We start from the raw sequence: 26,816 nt of genomic DNA, 5'->3' as shown, positions 1-26,816 counted from the left end.
CAGTGTGTATTTTTATACATTGCAAAGTAAAAGCCGCGCACTTCCCGTGATTCCAAGTTTTTCATTCCATTAAAACAAACTGACCCTTTAACTGTTAATGTGGGAGAAAAAGGGAACTGAGCTACTTATCGGGCTGCTTTAAAAGGCCAAATTTTCCACAAGCAGCCCTGCTGTGGCAAGCAGAGCTGAGGAAATGCACCTGTCATGGAAAATACGGAGAGGCGCCCCTGCCTGCCTGCCTACCTGTCTCCCTGTCTGTGTCCGTCTGTCTGTCTGTCTGCTGCAAACTTTCCTTATCTTCCGGTCCTCGCGACTCCCCTAGCAAGGAGCGCAAAGTCAACAGTTTTGAGGAGGGAGGCAAGAAGACGTGCAGGAGTATGTCCATAGCCGACAGGAAAAGTGAGTAGACCAGTTCATAGGTACACGTCAAGTGAATTATCTTACAGTCGCTGTTAGCTCGGCTGCTGCTTTTCACCGTTTCTGTAGTGTTTTCTGTCCGGAGTGTCTCGCCGTCGCCCGTGGTGACGCTAGCCGCCGTGTTGTGGAGACAAGTCCGCTTGAACAGCAGGTGTGTGCGCTTTTCTTCAATTAGCCGTGTTTTGTATTGTTCGCCGCCTGATTTCACGCGTTTACACGCAGTGAAAAAGCTGAATCATCTTCCCAAATCTTCCCCCTGTGCTGTCGCATAAAAGCAAAGTTTGTCAGAAAAGGGAAAGTTGATTAACGTTAATTTAGTTTTCCGTTGGTGACGTAACGCCGCGTTCGACCGATGGAGCCGTTAGCGGCTCATCTTCAGCCCCAGAAATCTGAATTTCAGCAAACGTTGGTTCATTTCAAATTAGTTCTGTTAATCTCATTCGCAGTTTACAAAAGCCTCCATGTTTGAATTATGCTTCTGAACTTTTTCGGCTGGCTGAGTTTTTATCCACAGAATTCCCTCTTTCATGGCACCTGTTCGGTGTTTTGTGCAGTTTCTCTGTCATCTGGTGCAGACGCATGCGCCATTTCCTTGAAGGTTAAATTTTACAAGAACAAGTTGCCTTGCAGGTATTATCAGACTCCTGTTGCAGGCGCTTGGCCCCAGGCATTCGAACAATGAGGAAAAAAGGTGTTAGTATTTGCATGCAGGTTAGAATTGCAGCTTTCCCAGGCACGTTTCCACCCACTTTAAATTCCTTTGTGGCAATTCAACTGGAGCATAAAGTTTTGGATGGGAACAAGTCAGATGACAAGCTTGATGTTGGGCTTAAACAAATGGTTAAGCTGCTAAACTCCACCCGGTTCTCTGTATCCTTAGAGGGTGGGAACCCTGCATGATAGCCAAGGTCATGTTGCTTTTACCCGTCCGATTCAAAACAACCTGTCACCCGGCCGGTGGCTTTCTGTGGGAATTTCAAATCCTCTGGCATCCTTGTTCCTATTAGTCATTTATCATTTTTGCCAATGTTAGGTTTGGCTGAAAAACATGCCTGAGGGCCAGTCTCTGTTTGCTTTGCGGTTATCTAGATTCCCACAGGCCATCCTTTTTGACTGACATACGGGAACGAGGCTACGACACTTGTGCTCCAAAACTATCCATCACAGAGTTGCAGTGCTGAGGCTTCGCTGCATGGAGGCCAAAGGAGGAGAGACGCATCACTCAGTCCTCTGTAAGTCATTTGTTTAGGATCACTTTGTGTCTGTATCTTTATCACTGCAGGGCATCAAGCCACAAAGTTCCTCTTTTTGCTGAAGTTGCTTTACATAAGATCGTAGAAAAACTGGCTCTCCAGTAGTGAAGAGTGCTGCTCGTCTCTACAGGCGTTTTCAGTGTTAAATCTGTCTTTAAAATACAGGTTTTATGAGTATTTGATGAAGCGTTTGCTGTAACTCAGCACAGTGTTTATTACCGTTTTGTTGAATTCCTGGCTTTCTGTTTTGTTTTCAGGAGGTTTTCTTCATGCAACAGTGACTGAGCTCAGCCAGTTAACCTGCGCTAAGGGCTCTAAACACCATGCCGGAGGTGGTGGACATGATCAACCTGGGCTTCCTCACTGCGTCCGAGCAGGAGCTGATTCTGGAGGTGCTGCGGCGGGACGAGGACCTGAGACAGGCTGAGGACCAGCGTGTGCGGTGAGCAAAGCAACCTCCTGTGAACTGTACTAAAAGGTTATATCCTTTAGTTTTTAAAATGTATGTATGTAAGGTTTTTTTCTAATTTGTTCAGTTCAAGCATTATCGATTCAGACTAAATCATTCACAGATGCAGATTGCAGTTTTCTTGGCCGATCCCAAGTTCTGATTTTTTTTCAACAGCCTGACGTGCTGATTCCAATTTTGGACTGATCCCAATTTTCTTTCTTTATAAACTATACTAAACGACACACACGCACATCTTTGCAACTCTCAAAACCTCACAGATTACAGGACCTTCCCTCACTCAAACAAATCTCAAAATAAACTGCTATAGTTTACTGGACAGTCTGAGTGAAAATGAACTGCAGTATATATCTAACATGTTTTACCTTCCCAAAACAATAAAAGGTGCAGCAGATCTATAATAACAATACACCCTGTTGTTGACTTGAGTAACTTCCCTGTCTCTGCTCTGCTCCATGCCTGTGCAGTGTTGTGTCCCAAAACCCAAAGTGACACCTTAAAAGTTACTGACAAAATTTCTTATCAACGCAGACCACGAAAAGCAGCACATATTCCCATTTGGAACCAGAACAGAAGCTGAAACTTTCTGGCATTTTCTAGATGTTAATGATTATTCAACTAATTGTGTCAGCTATTATAAAACAAAATACAAAAAAACACCACACCACTGAAGTAGCTTTTCAAACGACAGCCTCTCACTTTTTAACTCTGTTTGTCTCAGGAAGTTGAAGACAGAGTTGCTGGATGTGAAGCGGAAAGGGGCCAAACGTGGCAGTGGAAGATACAGTCAACGCAGTTGTGGCAGATGCCAGGAGCCTCTGAGTCGACTGACTCTTTTCTCCAGCCAGTGTAAGATGTGCAATCACCACGTGTGCCGCAGCTGCCGGACAGTCCTCCCCGAAGGATCGTGGCTGTGCAGCGTCTGTGCCAAAGAGTTGTAAGGGATTGTTTTGTTTATCCTCTCCTTTGACTTTCATGCTAATAATTGTATTTGAGCAAATACTGCGTCTGGATCAAAGTAATTTTTCTTTTGGATTTATAGTTTCTCAGACTGCCAGAAAAAATCCCATGAAAATCCCAAGCCCATTCTGAACCAGCATGCAAAAGTTTCAAATAGAGTTTATTGTCATTTTAAGAAGGCCAAGTAATTTCCTAAAACAGCTGGACACTGAGGCAACAGTCACTGAAACTAGAGTGAACAGTTCATTTATTGGAGACTTTTCAGTGGTAGATTAAAGCTGGAGTTTGGGACTCCATTCAAGTCAGTGCCAAACGAGTTTATACAATGCTGATGAAGTCTATTGCCACCTGCTAAATCTCTCTGTATTTTGCAGTGTACCAGAGTTTTTAGGGGTAGTTTTTCATCTTTAGTTGTAACTGTTCCACAGACATTGGGATGTATCGTACATGATTGTCTCGCAGTGTGTCAGATATTGCAGAATCACTGTATCGTGATTCTATCGTTGTCATGGGCACTGTAACAGTACTGTAGCATGAATTCACACCCTGCTTGTTAGTAGAATCCATTTGTTGTTAGTTTTGGTCTCTTCATGGGATTTGTTGATAATAAAATATAGATAAAATCCTCATCCTTTTAAGACATTTGGCTATTTTAAAAGGGGTTGTATGCGCATTTGCAGGGACAAGCAACATGACACGTGACAGGACAGTATTGGATATGTGATGAAATGGATCTGTCAATACATTTAACGTCCCTCACAATGACCAGCCATAGCATGTGTTACTGACTGTCATAGATTTATTTATCTGTGTATTTAAACAATGTATACAATAACTGTAACAGCTGTGCATATACTGGATTCTAGGGATCTAAAGAAAATGACAGGTGACTGGTTCTATGATCAAAGGGTCAACCGTTTCTCCACAACGCCTGGACATGTCCTCGTGAGAGTCTCCCTGAAAAAGAAGCCTCATTGTGAGTACAGGAAGAGGAAGTGGGTATGGACTGTTCAAGCAGGAATGTCAACAGCTCTGAGCCTGGGCTGAAAGAAATGCCCACAGTCACAGGAATGTTGTCCCAGTTCAGCAGTAGGATCAGAGTTAGGTTAAAAACTGCAGTAACCTGAAAGCATTTTGTTTAACTGGAATTAAAGTGTTGTTTAACTTTGTTCTGTGTTACAGCGAAGAAGCGTGAGACAACAGGAGAAGTGCTATTGAGAAGTACTGAAATACACTCAGATTTTCCCGTTCCTGTACCTCGGACCAAGCAGAAAAGTCAGACAGAAAATAACAAAGGGTGCGTCGTCAATCTTCAGTTTTGTCAGTTTTAGAAATGTTACTGTTTGGATTTTATGAGCACATTGAGAGTATCTCAACCTTTTGTCTTTTACAGTCATTCAAGTGAGAATTCAGGATCAATTGCTTCAAGGGAATCATTTGAATCAAAGGGCAGCTGGTCAAAGCCGACACACAGTGACACAGAGTCTGCAGAAAACGCCAGTGTAATGAGCTGTAAGACTGAGAGCGACTCTGGCCACGTGACCCCCGAGCAACCAAGGTAAACTCACCTGTAGTTATCCTCGAAGGTGCAAACACAACCCACTGACTTCAAAGCAACATTTGAGGCTGTCCTACCCCACAGCTGGTCAGGAAGCTGGACTAGTTTGGTCTGAGTCTGAGTTGAGACAGCCAGGCCTGTAACAAAGATTTGTCAAATAACACTTACACTTTGTGATTGTGCTGTTAAAATAGAGAAGAACAATGAATCTGTGCAATCAGCTTCATTATATGGAGATGGATGCTGAATCCTCAGGGGCAAAAAAATTCCAGATCATCAACAGGACAGCACTCCAGTTAAATTATGTACTCGTGATGTTTCAGGCTTGGTTGTAAGACTGCCGCCTGCCTGAGGAAGATTTTTATTCAAATTTCTTTGATGCAGACGACGCAATTTCACATAGTTCCAGTAAAGAGTATGAAACCGATGTGCTGCACGAGTTTATAGCTAATGCTAATTTTAAACTCTAGTTTGGCTTTTACATGAATAGTGTGATTAAAATATGGAGTTTTTGCTATTATAAAACCAAAATACATGTGGAAATGCCTATTCCACACATATATCCTACACCAGTAATGATTGAGAGTATAATTAGTGAAAAATGTGTGCAGATGTCTCAGTTGCCAGTTTCAGGCCAGTGGGGGTGTGGGTGTAGACATGTAGACAGTAGGTTATTTTGTATGTATTTGACTGTATTAAGTTGCAGGTGTAACCAATGATTTGTATCATCACACAGGAGAGAGAACAGCTCAGTCCAGTCCAGCCGAGCAGGATCCAGTGTTTCCAGCATGACCGTCTCAGTCAAAGCAGCGTTTGTTAGCGTTGGTGGCGCCAACACAGAAGTTCACACTGTATGATGCTTTGAAGTGACATGGTCATGTTTCTGTCTCTCAGTCTGCCCTCTGCTCTCTGAATGTCACTCCTCCTCTCTGTCACTCTAGACTTCAGAAGTACAACCAGTCAATCCGAGCCCGGATTCAGATGTTGATAGGCTCTTCAAGAAGAGCATCAGACGAGACCCACGGCCTGCAGGTCAGCATCTTTATACTGGCATGCACAATGCTGTTCTTCCAGCATCGAATGAAAATATATTTTAATTACTAGCGTTTTTTTTTTTTTTACAGCAGAGTATGTTTCAACACTGGATCTGCATGATGAACGTGACACATCAGAGGCCACAATGGGCAACAGGAGCCATTCTGTACCAGGCCTAGACGTACAGGTGAGTAGATTGTTAGTAGATTGTTGTCGTAGATTGACTGTAATTGTATTGGTTAGTTATGTGTACAAAGGTTCAAGGCCTGTCCTCAATGGCCTTTTTAAAACTTGCTGTTTTAGGAGAGATTTATCCAATCACAGTATCTATGACACAAACATCTCTGGGAAACCAGACTTGTTTATTATTTATCACACACTCCTCATTATGGCTGACAACAAAAGCCCCCACTGTGTCTACAGTCAGCCCTCTAAATGTTTTTGTTGATGCAGCAGGAAGATGAGGAGGAGGAGGAGGAAGATATTGACAGCTTGGTGAACTTTCATAAAAGGACAATGGTTTCGAGCTCCTCCAGCCTGTCTAGCTCAAAGGTAGAGTATTGACAAGCTTGCATTAGCCCTCTAAAAGCTCTTTGGAGAACAGCTCATTACGTCTCAGAGCGGAACTGATGTTAGATAATCTGAACGAGCATCTGTAACCTCAGGATATCCTCCAGCAGGTTAGGACGTGTAAAACTGATGTGTTAATTCTAACAGCATGTTTCTGTAGTTACCAAAGTCTCAGAGAAAGCAAATAGTCATGCTGTCACTCTGGATTTAGATGGACAGAAACTGCCCTCTGCTAATTTGTTTTGTCTCTGACTCACTTTCTGTGAACCCTCCAGTATAAATTTATTGTGTCTATCTTTTACTTCTGTTTTTTTTTTTTGTTTTTTTTTTTTTAAACTGATCTGCGGCATAGAGCATGTCCATCCAAACACTATCTAAAAGTCAATATTTGGTATTGATTAACGAAACAAACAGGAATTGTTCATGGTTATTTATTCAGGTCAGGTGTATGTATTTTCCTCCAGAGCACACTGGGCAGCCTGATGAGTATTTACAGTGAAGCAGGAGACTTCGCCAGCGTGGAGGTGAGCGGAGACATCGTCTTCTCTCTGAGCTATGACGAAGAGACCCAGAGCCTCCACGTCTTCATCAAGGAGTGCCACGGGCTGGCCTGCGCCGATACTTCACGACACCTCTCCAACCCGTAAGTAGTAAAAACCAGCGTAGCTGTAAAAGTGAAGCTCCACTGAAAGCACATATTTGAAGCAACTTCTGTCAAACTTTGGAGCCAATTGTGGCCCTGAAAGCAACACATTTTTCTACCGCACACACACTCCCCTCAGTGATGTTAACACAGCTTTGATCAGTGTAGATAAGAGGTTGCTATGTTTACACAGTCTTGGTAATCGCATCCCAGAGGTGATTACTTGAGCTTCACAGGAAACTGAATGTCAACACATATTTTTCGTAGCAGTTAGCAGTAGCCCTGCCTGGGAGAAACACTGTGTGACACATCCTTCTGTTTTTGTGTTGCAGTTATGTCAAGTCTTATCTGCTCCCTGACAAATCGCGCCTGAGCAAAAGGAAGACCAGCATTAAGAGGAACACAATCAACCCTGTCTACAAAGAAACACTGAAGGTGATGGTTAACAACTGGCTCATCTCTAACTGTGCCACAGCTCTCGACCTCATCCTGTTGACTCAGTGACACTCCCTGATTAGTGACCTTGCGCCATGCCTGCTGCAAATAATGACCACACCTCCAAAGACCTTAAGATTGATATTGACATTGCAGATTAGAATAGCTGTCTTCAAATATTGATATTGGTCCTGGGCTTCAATGTTGAGTCACCTTAAATACAGTGACAAACCAAAATGCTGCAAAGGAAATTAGCCCTATGAATCAATTTGTGACAATGAATGCTCTGTACATTTGCTCTTTAAAGGTTAGGAAGAAGGTAATCATTGAAGATTTTAGATGCAACTTCCAATAAAATCTGAATCCACGGTCTGCTTTGATCTGTTTCATGATTTATTTAAACTTCCCTCAGCACCACAGCATTAAAATTATATAAGACTTCTCCACCACAGTATTGAGACAGGCCTTTGATCCAGCCTGTCTTCTCTTCCTCATCTTCCACCAACAGTACTCTATCAGTCGCTCTCAGCTGTTAACCCGCTCCCTGTTGATATCAGTCTGGCATCATGGTCGTCTCAGCCGCAACACCTTCCTGGGAGAGGTGGAGATCCCTCTGGACTGCCGGGACCTCAGCTCCTCGCACATGGACCGCATGGCTCTCATGGCGAAGGTAGAGAGACGCTGGATTTATTTTCTTTTACCATTGTACAATGAACTTGTAATACACTATTAGCACGCTTAATTAAAGTGTGCTTTAATTTCACTTCATTTTAAGTGTATTTAAGTACATTTCTGGTGATATAATACAATTGTCCTGCAAGTGTGTTTTGAAAGCTTGGAAATCCTGATTTTCACTGTAATACTGTTTACGCTTCAAATATACTCCAGTATTACTTCAGTGGTATTCAAGGACTATTTGAGTACACTTAAGTATACTTGAAGGGGACAAAAATAGCCTAAAGTGTACTTAGTACAGTCTTCAAAATTGTATATATAGTCTTTAAAATTATATTTTTTTTTCACCTTGTCAAATTCAAAGGAGCCCTCATTACATACAGCTGTCTATGTTTAATCGTTGTTCTGTTGTTAATGGGATTCGTTTTCTCACTCAAACATCGACATCTTTATCAGTATTAGTCAGGTCTTAGTGAAGAGGGCTGCATGTTAGTAGGGATATAACATCTTGACTGTGTTGGTGTTTGGGATTCTCATGCTCCCTAAATATCTTTAACAGGCAGCGTCTGCTGTTCCGGCCTCAGCTTTTGCTCAGTACAAAGGAGAGTTGGTGATCTCCTTGAAGTACATCACACCTAAAAAGGCAACAACTGAGAATATCAAAGGTACGACTATGCTAAGAAAACTGCTCTGGCTGTGTTGTGTGTGTCTCAATTTTCCAAGTGTGACCATCATCTTCCCTGCAGGAAAAAAGGCTGCGACTGAGGAAGGGGGAGAACTGCACGTCCTAATTAAAGAGGCCAAGAATCTGACGGCATTGAAATCAGGAGAAACATCAGACAGCTTTGTGAAAGGGTTAGTGAAAATCTGTTGACTTGCCTGATTTCCATACAAGCATTCGTCTTCTTAAACTAACTCTGCGTTTGTGCTTCCGCAGGTACTTGTTCCCAATGAAGTCGAAGACCACAAAGAGGAAGACTCCAGTTGTGAAGAAGAACCTGAACCCCCACTACGACCACACATTCGTGTACAAAGCGCTGGCTCTGGAGCAGCTGAAGGACATGTGTCTGGAGCTGACTGTGTGGGACAGAGAGGCCTTGTTGAGCAATGAATTCCTGGGAGGTGTCCGTCTCAGCTCTGGAAGTGGTAAAATTATTCTGTCCATGATGTGATATTTTCTCCTTTTTTCTTCTTGCATGTGTGATAAACAACTGCAATTATGTCAGATCTTGTTTGGCTTTTTGCCCTCAAACTGAGTATCACTAATGTAGTAATGTAAGTAAGTAATGTAGATTTTCTAGATGGAACTGAAGGTGTGGGGGTGAGCTGCTACTTTCTCCTGCTTTTGCTTAATTTTAGGAAGTTGAGTCCAATGAGTGTCTATTTGTTTTGTTTGTTTCACCTGTCAGTCGCCATTTTTGCGGCAGTAGATTCTTTGGTTTGTTGTTTTTGCCTTGGTTCACCCTGAATTATACTGCTTCAGTTTTATCTTTTTGTTTTAGTAATTCTTTGACTTTAATTGAAATTCAGTGTGTGGATCTCCCAGCAGGGCTGGGGAACAAACATCCTTTTTATCTTTTTATGTGGGCGTAAAACTGAAGTGAAAGTGAATTAAATCAGTCTTAATAAAAAGATAAAGTAAGACCAGATCCACCCTTTTCTAGTTGAAACACTTCTGTTTTGTCAAAGCATAACCGCCCTTGTGAGAAAGATGAGCTTAATTTTAGATTACTGCTGCAGCACCCACAAGGCTTCCATGTTCTTTACCCTGTGCAAAGACTGAGCTAAAGGTATTTGCTTGTGTTAGGAACAAACTCCACTAATTTTGCATTCACTGTGTAATTTTCACCCCTGCAGATACAGTAAAAATAGGAAAGGAGGAAGTGGAAAAGGACTCCGTTGGAGAGGAAGTCAGTCTGTGGCGGAAGATGATGCAGTACCCCGACTCGTGGGCAGAGGGCACTCTTCCACTGCGTTCCACTATGGAGAAGCCCAAGGCCAAATGAGGACAGCACAGGCCCAGACCCTTGGAAAAGATCCTGAGACTGAAAATGGGGAGATGCTATGGAGGCCTGAGACAAATATGAGATTGTGGATTAACTTCACTTCGAAGCCTTATCAGACCAGAAGCTTGTCTACTGAAGTGAACCAACACACAGCTGATTAGCTGTAAGCAGAGACACAGTTCATTGGCCTGCTGAACACTTAACAGCTACTCACACCTGCCTCCCTGCATGTGGTTCATTATTAGCAACCCCCCACCCCCCACCGACTGCGGAAAACTGGTGTAGCTGCTAAAAATGTGCCAAAGCATCACGCTTAACCCTGGATTTATTTTAAGAGCACTGACACGGTCATTTTAGGTTTTTAAAATCAGGCTGTATATATTAGCAATTCTGAATCATGCACAGCACTTAGCACAGCAACGTTGTCACAATGTGTCACTTTATAATTTTGTACAGAATTACACTGATAGGTGGGAAACAATTCATTATAAAATGGTATTACACAAAATTTGCTGTGTTGCATCCAACAAATTTTGTTTAGTTTCATCTATACCATTGAATTTTATTTTAATACTATCATGTAAATATATATCCAGATAAGTTGCTTAAAAACCTTATTTGAAATGTTTAAATGTCCCTCTTCAGATATAAATGTAGATTTTTAACTCGTCATCAGAGTGATTGTTCAGCGTCAAGTTTGCCTTGAATATTCTCTTCACCCAATAAAAGCTGACTAAACCCGAGACGTGGAGGACTGTTTCAGCTCTGTATTACACTCAAACATCAGCTGCATTAGAAAATCATCCCTCCACTCGGGTGTTCCTGTGCTGTGGAAGTGACTGCTGGTTTTAGTTCCTACTGAATGTCAGATTTACTAACGGGCCCCTGCACAAAAATATGAATCCGTATCACATGTGGTTCAAAATGTGTGTGTCTGTGTTTACTAATGTGCGTTTATTGAAGCTTCTGCTATATTTTCTGTAGCTGTGATGTCTATTTGCAGGCCTCCACACCTTTTCAGGTGATTCTTTGATATATAGAAAACAGTGCCAGCACTTCAGTGTTGTACTGCGATCACATTTGAACATGAGAACTGCTGTCTTGTCCTCTTTTCTCTCCTAATGTCCATCCAGACCTGATTTCTGGTTGGTTCCTTGTGTTCTTATTACTGATGAGTTTATCTCTGTAGTAACCAGAGAGCTTTATGAAATTAGTCGCAGAAGTCTCTGTGGAGCTCCAGCCTCTCTCGTTCTTCTTCGTCCAGGAGGAAGCTATCGATGTAGGAGAACAGCTCCTCTGATGCCATCGGGGTAATGAAGCGCTCACGGTCCAGTCCAAGCTCATCCAGTAGCACCATGCTGAAGTAATATCTGGAGATTCTGAATACTTGTCTGTGGAGAGACGCATGGAAGCAAGTAGGTTATTCAGGGAACACTCCACCACCTCATAAGTGAATGTTATTAAAGCGGCTGTAATCAAAATAACAACGCATGAAATGACCATCATGTGAAGGGGGTCGCTCGTAATGACGAATCCACATTTTATTATCATCTGACTCTGGGCTTCCACTCTGGTGTGTGGAGCTTTATAGTCTGTCAGCTTAATGTTTTGGTTTTCCTGTTGGAAATTTCTCATAGTTTACAGACACAGCTGGCAGCTGTTTTCTGCAATAAAGCTCAGTCAAACCCACTGTGTGTTGCCTCTCCACCAGCAAAGGGCCAAGTTACAGTGAGCTGGTGGACATAGGGGAGCGTTTGGCAGCTCGAAGTCAGGTAGTTCTCTTAAGAGTTGGTGGTGACCCAAAACAGAGCTAAAAGATGAGGGATTCATTCATTTTCTATACCCGACTATCCCTTTCGGGGTTGGGGGGGGGGCTGGAGCCTATCCCAGCTGTCAACGGGCGAGAGACAGAGTACATCCTGGACCGGTTGCCAGTCGATTGCAGGGCAACATATACAGACAAACAACCATTCACGCTCACGCTCACACCTACGGGCAATCTTAGAGTAACCAGTTAATCTAATGAGCATGTTTTTGGTCTGTGGGAGGAAGCCGGAGTACCCGGAGAGAACCCACGCAAGCACGGGAAGAACATGCAAACTTCGCACAGGGAGGCCCGACCTGGGGTTCGAACCGGCGACCTTCTTGCTGTGAGGCACACGCACTACCTGCTGCGCCACTGTGCCGCCAAGACAAGGGATTATTGGATTTAATTCATTCCAGAAAAATGACTGTAAATGAATGATATGTTGTTCCATATCTGTTAAAGGTAACGAGTGTGCCACATCAGCTTGAGATGATCATATGGTGGCGTTGTGTTACGCTGTAACACGGCCAGCCAAAAAAATCTGATTGCAGGATTATGTGAACACTTCCCTCATCTGCGCCTATCTTGTCTGATTGACTACGTTTCCCAGAGTGCTTTGAACTACACTCAAAGAATGCGTCTCAGTCGTCTGCCCTCACTCAGCCGTGGGATTTGTGTGTCAGTGGTGAGAAGAAGGAAAGTTTTTCCAGTCTGGAAAAAGTGAGCACTGCCCCTTACTCAAATTGCACAGTTGGTGGAAAAATCTATATCTTTGCCTGCTCTGAGGTGAATTTGTCCCTACATGCTTGTGCATATGTGTGGTGCAAAATGGACTTTAAAAAAATGTCCTAGTGATTCTCATAAGATCCAAAGCCAGATGTTTACCATTGATGTTCTGTCAAAATCCCATTACTGCCACCCTGGAATTATGTTGATATTTTTAAGCGTGTTAATCTTTCTAGGGCATTTTCTTTCCTTTTAAAGTCAAACTCACAGAGGCTCTCTTTTATTAGGAGGCTCCTGACATTTAAATAGAGTGAGGAGAAACAACTACTGACTGTTAATGAGGATTGGAGTTATATAAAGCCATTTCAGCAAGGAATTTTTCAACAAAATGAACCGTAAAGCTGCTGAGTGACTAAGTGATGAAGTGTCTCACTCTCACCTCAAACCCTCGATGACTTCAGGGCTGAGCAGACTTTCTTTAATGCGACCCGTCTCGCGAGGCGGGGAGCCCAGGAGCTCGATCACGGTTACATGTCGCAGGTCTAATCCACAGTCTGATTTCTGGTTGAAATGAGGAAGAGTTTGAGCTTCTTGTTTTCGTATCAAACCTTCTGAGTAAGTCAGTGGCAGCAAACAGTTTCCTCACTTGTATCATGATGTTCTGCAGTTGGTAGTCTGGGTCGGATATGTTGGGCGCAGACATGATCAGCAGCCTCCTCTTTTCGTAGAACTGATCCAGCAGAGCGGAGACTGTCTTTACATCTGATTTAATCTCGATTGCTGCAAACACACAAAGTCACAATCCTGCATTTACAACCCCTTACGGCACACATGTGTGCTGTTATGTAAATGAGGCAAATTCATGAGCATGATTGCCACTTTCATGCAGACTCACGAACACACTCAGCAGGGCTTCCGCCCCAGTTGCGGTTGAACTGGCAGACACGACTGGATATGCCCCTCAGTTCATATCCTCCGTCACAGTGATATTCACATGTTGCACCATAGTTGTTCCCATCAGAGGAGCAGGTGAGGTAGCCGTGCAGAGGCGGATATAGATCTGGACATCTCCTCACTGGAAGGAGAAGACAGTGAAAATCAGAAACACAGTCCTGTAAGTTATAATGCTGTCCACAAGTTAGTAAGTCAGAAGAGGAAGGTTTGGCAGCTTACCCTCAACACGTACAATGAACTTGCAGGCAGCTCTGTTCCTGGCTTGATCGTAGACTTTGTATCGGATGATGTGTGCTCCTTCTTTAAAGTCTGTGCCTGGTTCCTGGCCTACTAATATGACACTGCAGAGAGACAAGCACAGTAAAGGCCAAGTGTTTCTTGTAAAGTAGACAGGAAAGGGAGGCAAAGGAAAGGAGCGACATACTTGAGAGATTTATCAGCAGTATCTGTCGCAGTGGGGGAATCCCAGGTCACCACAGCAGTGAGTTTTCCAGGCTCGGCGACCTTGAGTCTGGAGGGAGGGCATTTGATCTTTGGAGGATCAGTATCTGAAATAAACAGTTGGAAAATTACAACAACAATGGAGATTTTTCAGGAAGGAAATCCATTTAAAAAAGGCAACACTGTTTTTGGATAATCTGACAGTAACAGTGACAGCAGTTCTGGATTCAGTCCAAAGACCAGAGGAGCAGGATATACGCGTGTTTTTGTGTGACTGTGAAAGCAGAAACATGAGGATCCTGGCTTATGAAAGGATAATGAAAAACCAGACCGCAACACAGATGGCCTGAATTCAGGTCCGTGTTATGGCAGTGGGTTAAACCTCTAGTTGACAGTTCAACAAATCATGCACAAGACGCGTGACTTTAAACCTGTGCATGGATCCACTTTGTACGCACCCGAGCAAACTGGCTGTGCTCCGCTCCATGACCCCCCGTGCAGGCAGATGCGTGAGTGCTCCCCCTCAACACGATAGCCGGGGTTGCAGGCGAAGTCACACCTGGAGTCCACCACAAAGCCTTGAGTGCAGGTGTATCTGCCGTGTTGAATGAGGGGCAGCACATGGCAACGCATTCCTGAAGGAACATGACCACACAGACACAGTTTGTTCAGTATAAATCCAATGAAAGAGCAACTTCCCAAGCCTATGTTTTGCTCTCACTCCCTAAAAAAGGCTGTGGATTAATACACATTGTGAGTGCTACTGTGATTTTACAGCAGCAGCACGGTGTATGCAGTATCCACAGTGCCCATGTTTATGATAACCAATGAACATGCTATGAATTAGGAATCATTTCTGTGTTTTTAATAGATTCTAACATCCTCATCTTGGACTTTAAAATCTCAATTTGCACATACTGCGGCAGTAAGCAGTCCCAGACCAGCGTCGGCTGGGAAGGCAGTTGATCGAGCTCTTCCCCAGCAGTCGGTATCCTCGATCGCAGCTCATCTCGCAGCGGGTGCCCAGTGTGCTCCGGTAGGCCCCGCCTCGAGGAGAGTAGCAGGTCACCTCCCCATTGATCAGACCCGGAGAATGACACCAGTGTGGGTCTGCTTTTAAAGAATAACCAAACCCAAATCTGTGTGAAGCACTGATGAAAACAGAGCACCTGAAGTGTCATCTGATGTTGTGTTTGTTAGTGGATATGTGAGCACTGAACTGGGCGACACTGATAAAATCCTCGGTCATGGTGTAAGTAATCTAATATCACAATATCTGTATTTACTTTGAATTAATACATAATCTGTTGGCTCATCCAGCAGATAAAGTACCTGACTTCTTCACACTGGCGCAAAAATGTGCAGCACATGAATACTTCAGGCTCAGACTTGCCATCATATCCTGAGTTTTTCTCATAATATATTATAAGTTTACTGAGCAAACCAGGTTTGATTTCATATGCATTAATAAAATATAGATGTGTTGGAGGGATAGCTGCCACACTGTAACACGAACAGCAAAATCTCCAACAGTAGACAATAGTACTGTATACTGTTTTATGGTATTTATGTCATAGCTGTCTGATGGTATACACTGTCGTATCGCCCACTGCTGATGAGTGTGTCTTTTTCCACATCTACCTTTGTGGTCTAGTTGAGGAGTGTGGTCTTCTTCTGCAAAGTCACTGTAGGTGTCAGGAACTGTGGTCCCAGAGCCAGCTGAGAAAACAAAACGACAGTCAGACATGTGGAAACAGAAAGATGTAAGATGCCAAAAGTGATTCTCTGGACATTAAGATTCATCAAGCTCCTGCATCAGGACTGTTACAGTATATATAGGTCACACAGAGGCAGTCTGGCATACAAACAACCCCCCCGCACACACACATAATCTCTTTCCCTTAACTTCCTTTCAGGTTTCCTTTAACAGAAGCGCAGTAACATTCCTGACTACAGACACCTGCATGTGCAATCAGTGACGCTGATGGAAAATCCTTTTAATCCCAAGAGCAGCGTCGGAAAACATGGAAATCCTGCAAAAAGCTCAATCATATGTTGATATCTTGAAGGGACAGAAATGAATGTAGATATGAATGCAGAGAAAGTCATTTATCTTGCATTGCAGCTCTCAAATTAACAATGGCCTCATGGCAAATTAGGACAAACAGCATGTTTTCATTACTCACTTTGGAGGCTGTCCCTCTCATGCACTGAGCAGACGGGCTTGCGTACTCTACGATGGCTCTCATTCTGAATTCTCGTCGATGAATCAGCCTTTCTGCACAATAATTCCTTTCACTGCTATCCTCTTTTCTCTGCAGTTGTGGTTCAGTCACATTATCCCTTTATGAAATCCCAAAAGTGGCTCCATGTTTAGAACCGAGTGCCAAACTTTCCAGTGTGTCAACCTCCTCCCCCGTCTCAAGTCCAGTTCCTGTCCTGCTTCCTTTCTGTTTTATGGCACAAACTGCTTTCAACCACATAAAGTTCACTTTAGCACAGTTTCTAATAATAATGATGCACCACATTCGTACTTGCCCTCTCTGGCAGCTGCTTCACACTGTTCCAGCGATGTGTGGATTAAACCTATCGTCAGCGTTCTTCTCATAATGAGCCAGATGTTCCACTAAGTAACACTTCCCCAGACTAATATTTCCCAAGTCCCCCTTACAGAGAATTACTCACAGAGGAAATAAACAAGCTAAGATCATCAGTCTGATTTTCTGCACTGCAGGGCTCAAGGAGAGACAGACATTACTCGTGGTGACATGCACCATCATGCATTTGGCAATTAAAATCTGTAATGACATGCAGCTAAAAGTACTGCAGTGCTGAAAAGCAACATGTGTATTTACTCAAGTACTGCACTTTTTACGCTACTTTAAACTTCTATGTCACTATTTCAAAGGGAAACTTCTCACATTGTTCCATTTCATTAGCAGTTCAAGGCTCAAAGAGGTCGAATAATCAAATCTTTCACAAAAGTAGCAAAAGAAATTGAGAAAAATCCATGAAATGAATATAAATTTGTGTGTCAGACATTTGTTAATGGACCCTTAAGATGCCAACCGCTGGACTAAACTACCAAACTCCATGTAAAGTAGTTGTACATTTAGCTGCTAATACAAAATATACAGATATTGCATACAGGACTTGTACTGTGCGACTAGTATTTTTACATTGTTGCACTAGTACTTTTACTCAAGAATGTGAGTTCTTCTTCTGCCATGTGACCACAGAGGGTGCAGAATACCAACACACTGACACACACTGTGCATCAGGCACCACTCACAGGACTGACTCTACCACAGAGAGACTTGCACCCTGTAGCAGAGATGAGTCACGCCAGAGGAAGGTGTGAAACATGTCTGAGTTTCCATGTAAAAGGATTCATACACCTCTAAAGACAAAGGTGAGATAACGGGCCGCATCCTTTCAATCTCTCTGCATTATCACCTGAGCTCCTGGGTGCTCCTGCCTGGATCTCTGATTATCCTGCAGGATGAGATGAAGGCTTTAGCACGCTTGGTCCCAGAGGGAGCCTCCTCAGTAATTAACAGGCAGTGATTGCGGCCCAGCTGTAATTTAACTGACTGGTCAGCAAGCAGAGGGGCACCTGAAGAGGAGGGCAGCTCAACTGCACCGTATTTTCCGATCAGTTTGACTGGATCCCGGCCAGATGTGTGGAGATGTCGTGGAGGCTCTTCATTCGTGCAGGGAGGAGTGGGCTCCATTTGCATTCACCCAGTTACCTCAAACATTCAGCACATCTGTATCTAATATAACTGTTATTACTGCTGAGACGAAGGTATTTCCCAACTGCAAGGACGGGATTTGGATGTTTGAGTGACATAGAAGTAATATTGCATATTACTTCTTTATTTTTACAGCTTTTTAGTGAAGATTTAGAATTAATTAAAAGACGCTTTGGAGGCAATTGCCTGACTGAAACAAAATATTCCGGACGCATAACTGACGAAATGCTTTGATTGGCTATTTCCTGCCTTTACTGTCAAAAGTCACGAACTCACCTGTGAAGCACAAAGTGAACACAGCAACAAAGCGGCTGAGGCGCATGTTTGAAACGCAAAGATGACACTTGTGGAAAAGTTTTCTCCGCAGGTTGGATCAGATCCCAGAGTCCAACAAAAAGGACAAAGTTATAATCCAGGGAAAGTTTCACAGCTTGTCGAAAAACGTAATTATCCCGCTGAGGAGAAGACGCGCTCCCGTCATGTCAGAGTCTCCGCAGTTTTTGTAAAATCTGGCTCCTTATAGTTCATCAACAAAGTCAAAAACCACTTGGTGGCGCTATCGGACTCCTCGGGTTTGTGTGTTTCCACCCACCGCTGCATTAAACATGATGACTGAGGCATTTTTAAAAAGCCCACCCCTTCAACAGCTCATCGGCTCAGAGAGTGAAGGTTATTATAGGCTGTAAATGAAAACATACAAACCCACTGAGAAAAACGGCTCTCTCTAATATCATAGTGTAACTAATGAGATCAGTGGTGACTTGCATTGACTCACAGTGATTATCCATTTTTAATTTCGCCTGATTATGATATTCACATAATCCTATAGTCAATGGTGTTGTCCTAGTTATGCTATTACCCCGTAAATAATGTATAATATCCATTATTTATTGAGCACCTGTTTAAAAAGTGTTGCACAGACATAAAGCAGAAACTCCTCCTCACAGGTTTGTTGTAATATCTCCAGTGTCTTCTCACATGCTGCAGAATAATCTACTGTTGTTTTGACAAGTGTCATCAGCTGTAATTTAATTAGATCATGTCCCACAGGAAGACTAAGAGATAAGAAAATAAGAAATAAAAGAATAAATAAAAAAACATAAAAACATAATAAACTGCCAGAGGAGAACAGTTTGTGAGCAGAAATGAAATTTGAAAGAGGTTAAATTAAAATTTTCATGCTTATTCTATGAGCGTTATGTTATTATGCTTTTATTTACGCCGCTAATGTGGTTCAGCTCACGCAAGTGTAAGACATAATAATTATGAAGTCAGATGAAGTGTGACAGGAAATAGCGCTACTGCTTTCAACATAAAAGCATGCATTATAGTTAGAAGTTTAAAAAAAAAAAAAATACTGGCGACTGTGACTCCAAAAGACAAAGCCAAGCGCTGCATTTGAGTTAACTGTTGAATGGCATTATATCTGGATTGGTGGGGAAAAAATCTGCCATACATATGGAAGCCAACTTAATTTAGGAGTGATGAGATACAGCATCAATGTGATGACTTACACTCTCATAATTTTGGTCTACAAGGTCAAGATCCATCCATCCATCCATTATCTATACCGCCTATCCCTTTCGGGGTTGCGGGGGGCTGGAGCCTATCCCAGCTACAATGGGCGAGAGGCGGGGTACACCCTGAACCAGTCGCCAGTCGATTGCAGGGCCACATGCAAAGACAGACAAACATTCACACTCACACCCACAATTTAGAGTCATCAATTAACCTAATGAGCATGTTTTTGGAGAGCCCGGAGAGAACCCACGCATGCACGGGAAGAACATGCAAACTTCACACAGAAAGGCCCCGTCTGACCCGGGGATCGAACCGGCAACCTTCTTGCTGTGAGGCACGTGCACTACCTGCTGCGCCACCGTGCAGCCCCAAGGTCAAGATCACTTGCATTAATAAGTTGCATTCAAAGTCAAATGTACGTACGATAGAAAGTCAAAAAACTTGACCTGAATCAAAATTATGAGCTAGTAGTGAACCACATAACATAATTTAACATCTCACAATTCGACTCAGCAAAATGATCAGATTTACTAAACCAAATTTATGTCAGAATTTTGAGATGAAGTTAACATTTTGTTGTGAGATGGCTGTATCTCATAATTTATCCATCAATGTCAGCTATAAATCCTTCTTGCTGGATATACTGTATATAGACATTTGATTTGTACATGCATATACTGTACATGATAATGTACTTCATCGATATAATAAAATACTTATCCCATTCAATATTTATTCCTTTTCACAATTTGCATTTGTTTTCAATTTACGGACACATTTTGACTTGTAGTAGTCATTAGTCATCAGCCGTGTTTATACTGAAGCCGGTAATATCTTATTTTGAAGGCCATACGTGTGGGCGACGTGTTGACATTGCTGCTAACTTGATGCTGGTCTGGATGGCGGAAAGCCGTTTCTTTATCCAGCAGTGTGAATATGTGTTAGTGACGACACTTCCCCCTCTGTCTCTGCATTTATCCCTGAAGTTTTTTCCTCCTCTCTCGCCTTCAAGTCGCTGTGAAGTGAACTTTTCTCCCTCTTTGTCTGCTTAAAGTCTAAAAAGGCCGCCATGTCGCCGCCGTCTCGACGGCTTCAGACGAAGCCAGTGATTACCTGCCTGAAGACTTTCCTCATCTCCTACAGCCTCATATTCTGGGTGAGTTTGGCTGACATGTATCGGGGGACAACAAGCTAAAGGAGCAACAATGGGCTAAAAGCTGCGGCGGTGCCAACAAGGCCAACTAAAGCAGCACCGTGTCCTCTAATCACGACACGGACACGCAGCGAGTCCAGTACGATGAATAAACAAGAAGCGCTGTCGGTTTAATGTCCGCTTAAAGAACCACTTGTTGAAAATGGACCCACAGCTGCAGCAGATGTTCGGGTTCGGACACATTTATCCCTAAAAAAAAACCGCTGCTGGCTCCGTTGTGTCACTGAGACAAAACACTAAAACAAACTGCAACTTTGGGGATTAGAAGTGATTTAAGATGATTTTATCCATCGAAAGGTGGATTTAACTCAGTTATTCTTGTTCTGAAGTCCAACTTCATCACTACGGTGGCGATTTGTCGATCAATCGATTGACGTGAAGAATCGGAGGGACAATGAAATGAACCTGCAGTTGTTTTGATAATCCATCCTATGTTTTAGCCATTTATTAAAGTCACGTTAAGACTTAAAATTCCCACTTTATAATTTCCTAAGAAATCCCTGTGAAGAGTTTATGAGAGATTATTATCACTATTTAATCTGATGACATTGTTTCCTGATTAATCGTTAGATTAATAAAATGTGAGAAATAGTCAAAGTTTGCATCACAAAAGACTATGGAAACCAGAAAATAGAGGCTATTAATTTGTGAAGATTTAAATAGAAACTTTATTTAAAATGACTCAATAGTGAAAGTAGCTGCTGATTAATTTTCTGTTGATCGACTCATTTTTGCAGATGATCTAACAGACTATGTCATTCGGTTCCGATTTTAGTGAAAAACAGAGGTTTCTATTGATGAAATGTTTGATTTAAGTCATTATTTACTCATTCATTGATTAAGTTTTTATTATTGGAAACTTTATTCTCCATATTCTGACCTGATTCCAGTACAGATGGGACACAAAACAAAAATAAAACAAATGTGCCGATCATTTTTGACACATACTCAAGTGAAAACAGCTCGAAGACATTCATGAACTTCATTGATTTTTGTAAATATCTGCTTATTCTGAATGTGATGCAGTGACATGTTTCAAACAAGTTGGGACAGGAGCAACAAACGTCGGTAAAGATGAGGAATGCTCCAAAAACACCTGTTTGGATCATCCCACAGGTAAACAGGTTCATTGGGAAAGAAACTCGCTGTTAATGGGAATTAAGTGATTTGGACGCATCAACACTGTTTCTTCTAATATCAGTACAAAGTTGTCAGTTTCCTGGAACCTTCAGTGAAATTAGAGCATATTTTGCTGAAAACGCTGCACATTTCGTCATTTGAGGATTTGCTGTAGGCAGCACGTAGTCGATCAATTGTTTGGTCTTAAAACGCTGGAGTGGAAGTTCAGTTTCCTGCAGCATGAGGCCACACCTTCAAATGTCTTGATCTGTCTGACGAACGGTCCAAAAAACAGGAAGATATTCATGTTTATTGTCACGTAAGACAAAGAAAAGATGATAATTCTCATCTTTGAGAAGCGAGGACGAGGGAACGTTGGATATTTTCACTTGGAAAATGATTTAAAGATTAGTCGCTGATCATAATAGCTGCTGATTCGTTTTCTGTGGATCGACTTGTCAGTCAATCGATGAATCACTGCAGCTTTAATTTGACGTTTTCTTTGTCAATTATAATAGAAACAAACACATTGAATGCGCGACCTCGAGGAATCGAGACAAAATCGGCAGAATAATCGATACTGAAAATAACAGGAAGTGTTTGCATGTAAGGGAACTACTGTAAGTTTGTCTACAGGAGAAAATGAGCAGTTATCATGCCCCCCCCCACCTCCACCTCCACCCCTGTTAATCTTTGTACCGAGCAAACATCCATCTCAGGCTGCTGCTGCTAACACAAAGTTCAGGTCAGTGCTTTTATCAAGCAATTTATTGCTCCCAGCTGGTTGAGCTGATGCCTTCCTCGGGCTAATGACTTGTGTGGGCAGCCTTAAAGCAAAAGATGCTGAGCTGATTAAACCTCAGGCTGAGGCCAGCGGGGTTTCCCGTCTGTGTTTTTCCTAAAACGTTGACAGGTAAATGAATCATCTGCGGCGTGTGAGTCGCGTATCTCATGACTGACTCGAGGGGGGATGAGAGTTGATCAAATACGTCGTGAGCGTGAGCAGCATTAGAGGCGATGTCCTGTTTGAGTCGGAGCGCGTCGCCTGCCGGAGCTCATCTGCTCCGTTTCATCTGCATTTCCTCCCCCGAGGAGTGAAGATTTAATAAAGGAAATCAATAAGTGAAAATGTGTTTTTGCTGGATTCAGCCCATCTTGGATCTTAATTAAAAGTATCCCCTGGTCTTTGGCTGATTCGGTGCAGATCACAGCTCAGTCCACAGCAGAACTTGATATCCTGAGAGCTGGGAGAGTTTCAACCGGCCTAAAAACTGGAGGAAAAGAGTGTAACATGGTCATCTCGAGCTCCCGCAGACCAAAGCGACGTCTTCACACTCGCTTTTAGTCCAAAATCCAAAGATATCAAATGTTCGCTCATACACGAGAAAGAAAAGTCTCACATTTGACAAACTGGAATAAGCAAATATTTTTTGTAATTTTTGCTTGGAAAACTGACATTTGGTGTCGTTTCAGAGAATTAATTCCTCTGCAGATTTTCTCACTTGAACATTTCACATCTAACAACATCAGACAATAATGAAAAATGTGCTTTTCTGGTTCTCGTTGCTTCTTTCGTTTGACCAAAATATCACATAGTACAATTTTAACATCAAAGGCAGGAAAATCTTCACATTTAAGAGCTGAAATCAGGACATTTTTGGCTTGTCCTTTCCTTTTTGAAGCAGCTCTGAGTGTGTAAAAAATCAAAATCTAGCTAATCTTATCAAATCTTATGTCCTTTTTTTATTGCAGAAAAATACACTGAACATTCAGGTGGTGATTTCTCTAAATGATACATTTCTAAGTTTTCCTCCCCGGAATGTAAATCTTCATTAAAATCATTGAAAGTAAAACCCAGACACGGTCGATTTGACGAAGATTCACGCAGACTGGGATCTGGTGAAATGCTGCCTCACTCTAACTGCTCCGGTGTGACTGACAAAGTGCTTTTCGAGCCTTTAATCTTGGGTTTTGTGTCAAAGAGGCGGCCCTGGGGAAAAAAAACAAAAAAACCTGCTCATCTCTCTGTGGCTCTTTGATGCTGGAGCTGACTCGGCCTGCTGTCGTCTCCAGTTCACAGGCGTGATCCTGCTGGCCGTCGGGGTGTGGGGGAAGGTGAGCCTGGAGGCCTACTTCACCCTGGCCTCCGAGGAGAGCACCAACGCGCCATATGTCCTCATCGGGACCGGAGCCACCATCGTTATTTTCGGACTGTTCGGCTGCTTCGCGACGTGCCGCGGCAGCCCGTGGATGCTCAAACTGGTCAGTGAGGGCAAGCGGTGAGTTCCCTGAAATGTCCCCCTCCACACGTGAGCCTGTGTAATTGTTTTCTTTGCACGCTTCCTTCAGTATGCCATGTTCCTGACCCTGGTGTTCCTGGCGGAGCTCGTGGCCGGCATCTCAGGCTTCATCTTCAGACATGAGGTGAGTTCCTCGTCCAAAACATTAAGATTTAAAAAAAAAAAAGGTCAATCACGTCAGCTCACTACAGTAAATAATCTGCTTTGAATCCACCAGATCAAGGCCAAGCTGGGCGTCGCCTATAAGAACGCAGTGAAGTCCTACAATAGCACAGACAGCAGCAGCAGCAGCTCTGCGGTCGACGCCATCCAGAGGACTGTGAGTGGGAGGTTTCCATTACACTAATGCCGTCGCTCTTATCTGACACTGTTTGTGTCTCACTGTGCAAACCAAATAACTCCCGTTTACATAAAAACGTCTTAAAAGGGCAACGAGACACGCCGAAAGTTTCAGCTCCGCTCTCTGCGGGCTTGAACTCGGACACACGTTTCCCCGATAGGTCGATCCGAAAACATGTGCGGTGACGTCACTCGCTGTGTTGTGGGGAGAAAACCAACATCTGGCTGCTTTGCTCACTGTTAAAAACACATTTTCACCTGCTTCTCAAGACATTTCTGCTGACCTTTTTCCTCATAGTTGCATTGCTGCGGGGTGAAAAACTTCACTGACTGGAATGAGACTGCGTACTTTAAAGAGAAGGGCATCCCTGCCAGCTGCTGCAAAGACAGCAGCAAGTGCTCAGAGGAGACCCTGAAAGACCTCGACCAGGCTCAGAAAGAGGTGTACACGACGGTGAGTTCGCCACCTTCGCCACCACGAGATGGGAACAAGCCTTAAAGCCTCTCTGTAAATCTTAATTTCTCTGCCGCAGGGCTGCTTCACACTGGTGACCAACGTGATGGAGGCCAACCTGGGAATCATCGCTGGGATCTCTTTTGGGATTGCGTTCTTCCAGGTACGTCACATGTCGCTCTTTCCGATGCTGCACTTCCTGTAGCTTTTTCACTGAACTACAAGCAAACTGCTAGATCAAGGGACGCAGAGACACGAGCACCAAGAGAGTCTAGCAGGGCAACATCTGCGCAGAGGATTTCGCAACATCTGCTAATTAATCTTTCGGCTAACTGTGGAGCAATATTTACTCATGTGCGCTGTCAGTGTTGCAAACAAACCATTGAATAAATGAAACAAAGAGTAAGACCAGGAGACCAGACGTGTATTAACATTTCACACGTGTGAAATGTGCGCAATACACGGTGTCCCCTTGTTCCATAGGTGTCCATAATCTCCCTGTGATGCTCACCGTAGGGCACTAAATGTACATTATATAGGGAGTTGTTGTCACGGGCGAGATAATGTGACCGTGAAACAAGCGTGACCGCGCTGGTATGTGGATTAGAATCAGCCATCACATTGTAAAACTAAGTACAGCAGGACAAAGTTGAAGTACACAGTGGAACCACTTGAACTTCTACCATCGCTTTCGCTTTGAGAACATTGTTTACGCCATATAGTGTGTGCGTACAGTTATTTATAGCCTGTCTGAGCACTAACGTGGTTGCTCAACGCACCCGTTTGCACAGCGAAGTGTTTTTATTACTGATAGAAAAAAAGCAGGACTGAACGATCCAGGCTGCAGACAAATACGTTTCCTTTCATACAGGAAGAACAAAGATGATTTTGTCCTCTTTTATGGAATTGTGTCTGTTTTTTGTCTGTTGTGTCTCAGCTCATCGGGATCTTCCTGTCCTGCTGCTTGTCTCGATACATAACCAACAACCAGTACGAGATGGTCTAACAGTGACCCTCCACAGGTGAGACACTGCACTTCCTTTCTGGAAGACTTTGTCATTAATCATCCAGTGTCCAGTGCCGGCGTCCGACCGCCTGTCCGATGTGTTCTCGCCGTGTCGTTGCAGGTTACTGACGGGCAGCTCCTGATGCTAATCGAGTCGAAAGAATCTCCTGTGATTTTTATTTTTGTGCTTGTGTTAGATGTTGTTGTTTTAGGGAGGGGAAAACACCCGCTGCTTCTTTTATTCAGTCTCACCGATGACCAACGAGGGACGTTATCTACAGTGTAGTTTGACCAAAAATAAAAAGGGACCGGGACACTTCGGAGAACATGTGTTACTCTTTGAATTTAATTAGGGATTTCCATTAAGCCTAGATGTTGTTACATAGATGTCGTCGCTTTCGTCTGAGTTAATTAACTCCGCCAAATGTCAATGTTTCTGTTCCTTGTGTCATCGTAAAATGCAGCTGCCTTGTTTTGTAATTTTGCTAAAATTAGACTTTAGCTGAGCAGATGAAATCTAGACAATAAGCTGACAAATGTTAAACTTCTCGACAACACTAAGGGAATTTCTGTGTGCGAAACATGAGCCTGAGAGTTGGACCAGAGGTCGCCACCCTGAAATCAAGTATGTGTGATTTGCAGTAAGGACCTCATTCTGTAGGCCAGTATTGTTGAAAGCCTGCACTCGTGTGCCAATTACAGTCGCCCAGCCAACTTCAACATCACAGTTTTCAGTGTTAAGTTGTTATTCTTTTGTGGATGCATGTGAAATACTTGAAAAAAAAAAAAATAAAGATGAAAGTGTCTTTAGCAGTGTGTGACTCTGGGATTTGCATGACGCTCAGGATGTGTCTGTCCCACAGCTGTTTGCTTCTGCGTCCATCTGAAAACATGCAACAACAAAAAAGAAAAAAAAAAATCAGAAGCAGATATTTTGGCAGACAAACATGACTCTGTTATTTGGGGCCTTTTGAGGGATTCATAGAAAATACAAGATGTGGAAAGCTTTCAGTTTTTCAATGCGCAGGCCAACTTTTAACAGCATTTCAGGATTAACATTTTATCGAGGTTTTGATGCCTTAGCACGGCCTGTTGGTACTTGTCGGTGTTTGATTATGAGATTTGGCTCCTCTGTCAAATATTGTGATCTATTTGAGCAA

General features: G+C 43.0%; 3 protein-coding genes across 6 annotated transcripts; 2 read left to right on the top strand and 1 right to left on the bottom strand.

Moving 5' to 3' along the window:
• The first annotated feature begins 330 nt into the window (after positions 1-330).
• sytl4 (synaptotagmin-like 4) lies at positions 331-10,353 on the top strand. 3 transcript variants are annotated; one of them, XM_070963233.1, is made up of 18 exons: positions 331-399; positions 1,507-1,649; positions 1,928-2,112; positions 2,861-3,076; positions 3,966-4,075; positions 4,282-4,396; positions 4,493-4,657; positions 5,394-5,508; positions 5,599-5,689; positions 5,782-5,879; positions 6,146-6,244; positions 6,727-6,905; positions 7,238-7,340; positions 7,849-8,010; positions 8,575-8,680; positions 8,762-8,870; positions 8,953-9,161; positions 9,873-10,353. In XM_070963233.1, exons 3-18 carry the CDS (start codon positions 1,994-1,996, stop codon positions 10,019-10,021), a joined length of 2,145 nt encoding a protein of 714 aa, XP_070819334.1. In that variant the 5' UTR covers positions 331-399; positions 1,507-1,649; positions 1,928-1,993; the 3' UTR covers positions 10,022-10,353. The 3 variants fall into 3 exon arrangements, with proteins under 3 accessions (XP_070819334.1, XP_070819337.1, XP_070819335.1); XM_070963236.1 differs by lacking the exons at positions 331-399; positions 6,146-6,244 and having other exon boundaries at positions 1,571-1,649; positions 5,785-5,879; XM_070963234.1 differs by lacking the exons at positions 331-399; positions 6,146-6,244 and having other exon boundaries at positions 1,571-1,649.
• Positions 10,332-18,236, bottom strand: srpx2 (sushi-repeat containing protein X-linked 2). Of its 2 annotated transcripts, none has more exons than XM_070963237.1 (10): positions 17,981-18,236; positions 15,591-15,668; positions 14,868-15,062; positions 14,408-14,584; positions 13,933-14,056; positions 13,728-13,849; positions 13,450-13,629; positions 13,201-13,334; positions 12,994-13,115; positions 10,332-11,412 (listed from the first exon to the last, which is right to left on the bottom strand). In XM_070963237.1, exons 1-10 carry the CDS (start codon positions 18,024-18,026, stop codon positions 11,232-11,234), a joined length of 1,359 nt encoding a protein of 452 aa, XP_070819338.1. In that variant the 5' UTR covers positions 18,027-18,236; the 3' UTR covers positions 10,332-11,231. The 2 variants fall into 2 exon arrangements, with proteins under 2 accessions (XP_070819338.1, XP_070819339.1); XM_070963238.1 differs by having other exon boundaries at positions 10,440-11,412; positions 14,868-15,059; positions 17,981-18,197.
• Positions 18,237-20,094: 1,858 nt separating this feature from the next.
• Positions 20,095-26,465, top strand: tspan6 (tetraspanin 6). The gene is made up of 8 exons (XM_070963258.1): positions 20,095-20,381; positions 23,631-23,819; positions 23,907-23,981; positions 24,075-24,176; positions 24,495-24,650; positions 24,730-24,813; positions 25,588-25,672; positions 25,778-26,465. Exons 1-7 carry the CDS (start codon positions 20,295-20,297, stop codon positions 25,654-25,656), a joined length of 762 nt encoding a protein of 253 aa, XP_070819359.1. The 5' UTR covers positions 20,095-20,294; the 3' UTR covers positions 25,657-25,672; positions 25,778-26,465.
• The last annotated feature ends 351 nt before the right edge of the window (positions 26,466-26,816 follow it).

The sequence above is a fragment of the Chaetodon trifascialis genome, chromosome 5 (assembly GCF_039877785.1).
Source record: "Chaetodon trifascialis isolate fChaTrf1 chromosome 5, fChaTrf1.hap1, whole genome shotgun sequence".
Classification (NCBI taxonomy): Eukaryota; Metazoa; Chordata; class Actinopteri; order Chaetodontiformes; family Chaetodontidae; genus Chaetodon; species Chaetodon trifascialis.
This window is presented reverse-complemented; position numbering and strand designations above follow the sequence as displayed.

Bases quoted from the DNA above. Each gene is read 5' to 3' on its own strand.
- sytl4 (XM_070963233.1), top strand. From the start codon at position 1,994: ATGCCGGAGGTGGTGGACATGATCAACCTGGGCTTCCTCACTGCGTCC. The intron at 6,245-6,726 runs GTAGAGTATTGA...ATTTTCCTCCAG, and splicing joins CCAGCCTGTCTAGCTCAAAG to AGCACACTGGGCAGCCTGAT. The intron at 6,906-7,237 runs GTAAGTAGTAAA...TTTGTGTTGCAG, and splicing joins TCACGACACCTCTCCAACCC to TTATGTCAAGTCTTATCTGC.
- tspan6 (XM_070963258.1), top strand. From the start codon at position 20,295: ATGTCGCCGCCGTCTCGACGGCTTCAGACGAAGCCAGTGATTACCTGC. The intron at 23,820-23,906 runs GTCAGTGAGGGC...CGCTTCCTTCAG, and splicing joins GCCCGTGGATGCTCAAACTG to TATGCCATGTTCCTGACCCT. The intron at 24,814-25,587 runs GTACGTCACATG...GTTGTGTCTCAG, and splicing joins TTGGGATTGCGTTCTTCCAG to CTCATCGGGATCTTCCTGTC.
- srpx2 (XM_070963237.1), bottom strand. From the start codon at position 18,026: ATGCGCCTCAGCCGCTTTGTTGCTGTGTTCACTTTGTGCTTCACAG. The intron at 14,057-14,407 runs GTGCGTACAAAG...TGTTTATTTCAG, and splicing joins AGCACAGCCAGTTTGCTCGG to ATACTGATCCTCCAAAGATC. The intron at 13,850-13,932 runs GTATGTCGCTCC...GTCTCTCTGCAG, and splicing joins ACTGCTGATAAATCTCTCAA to TGTCATATTAGTAGGCCAGG.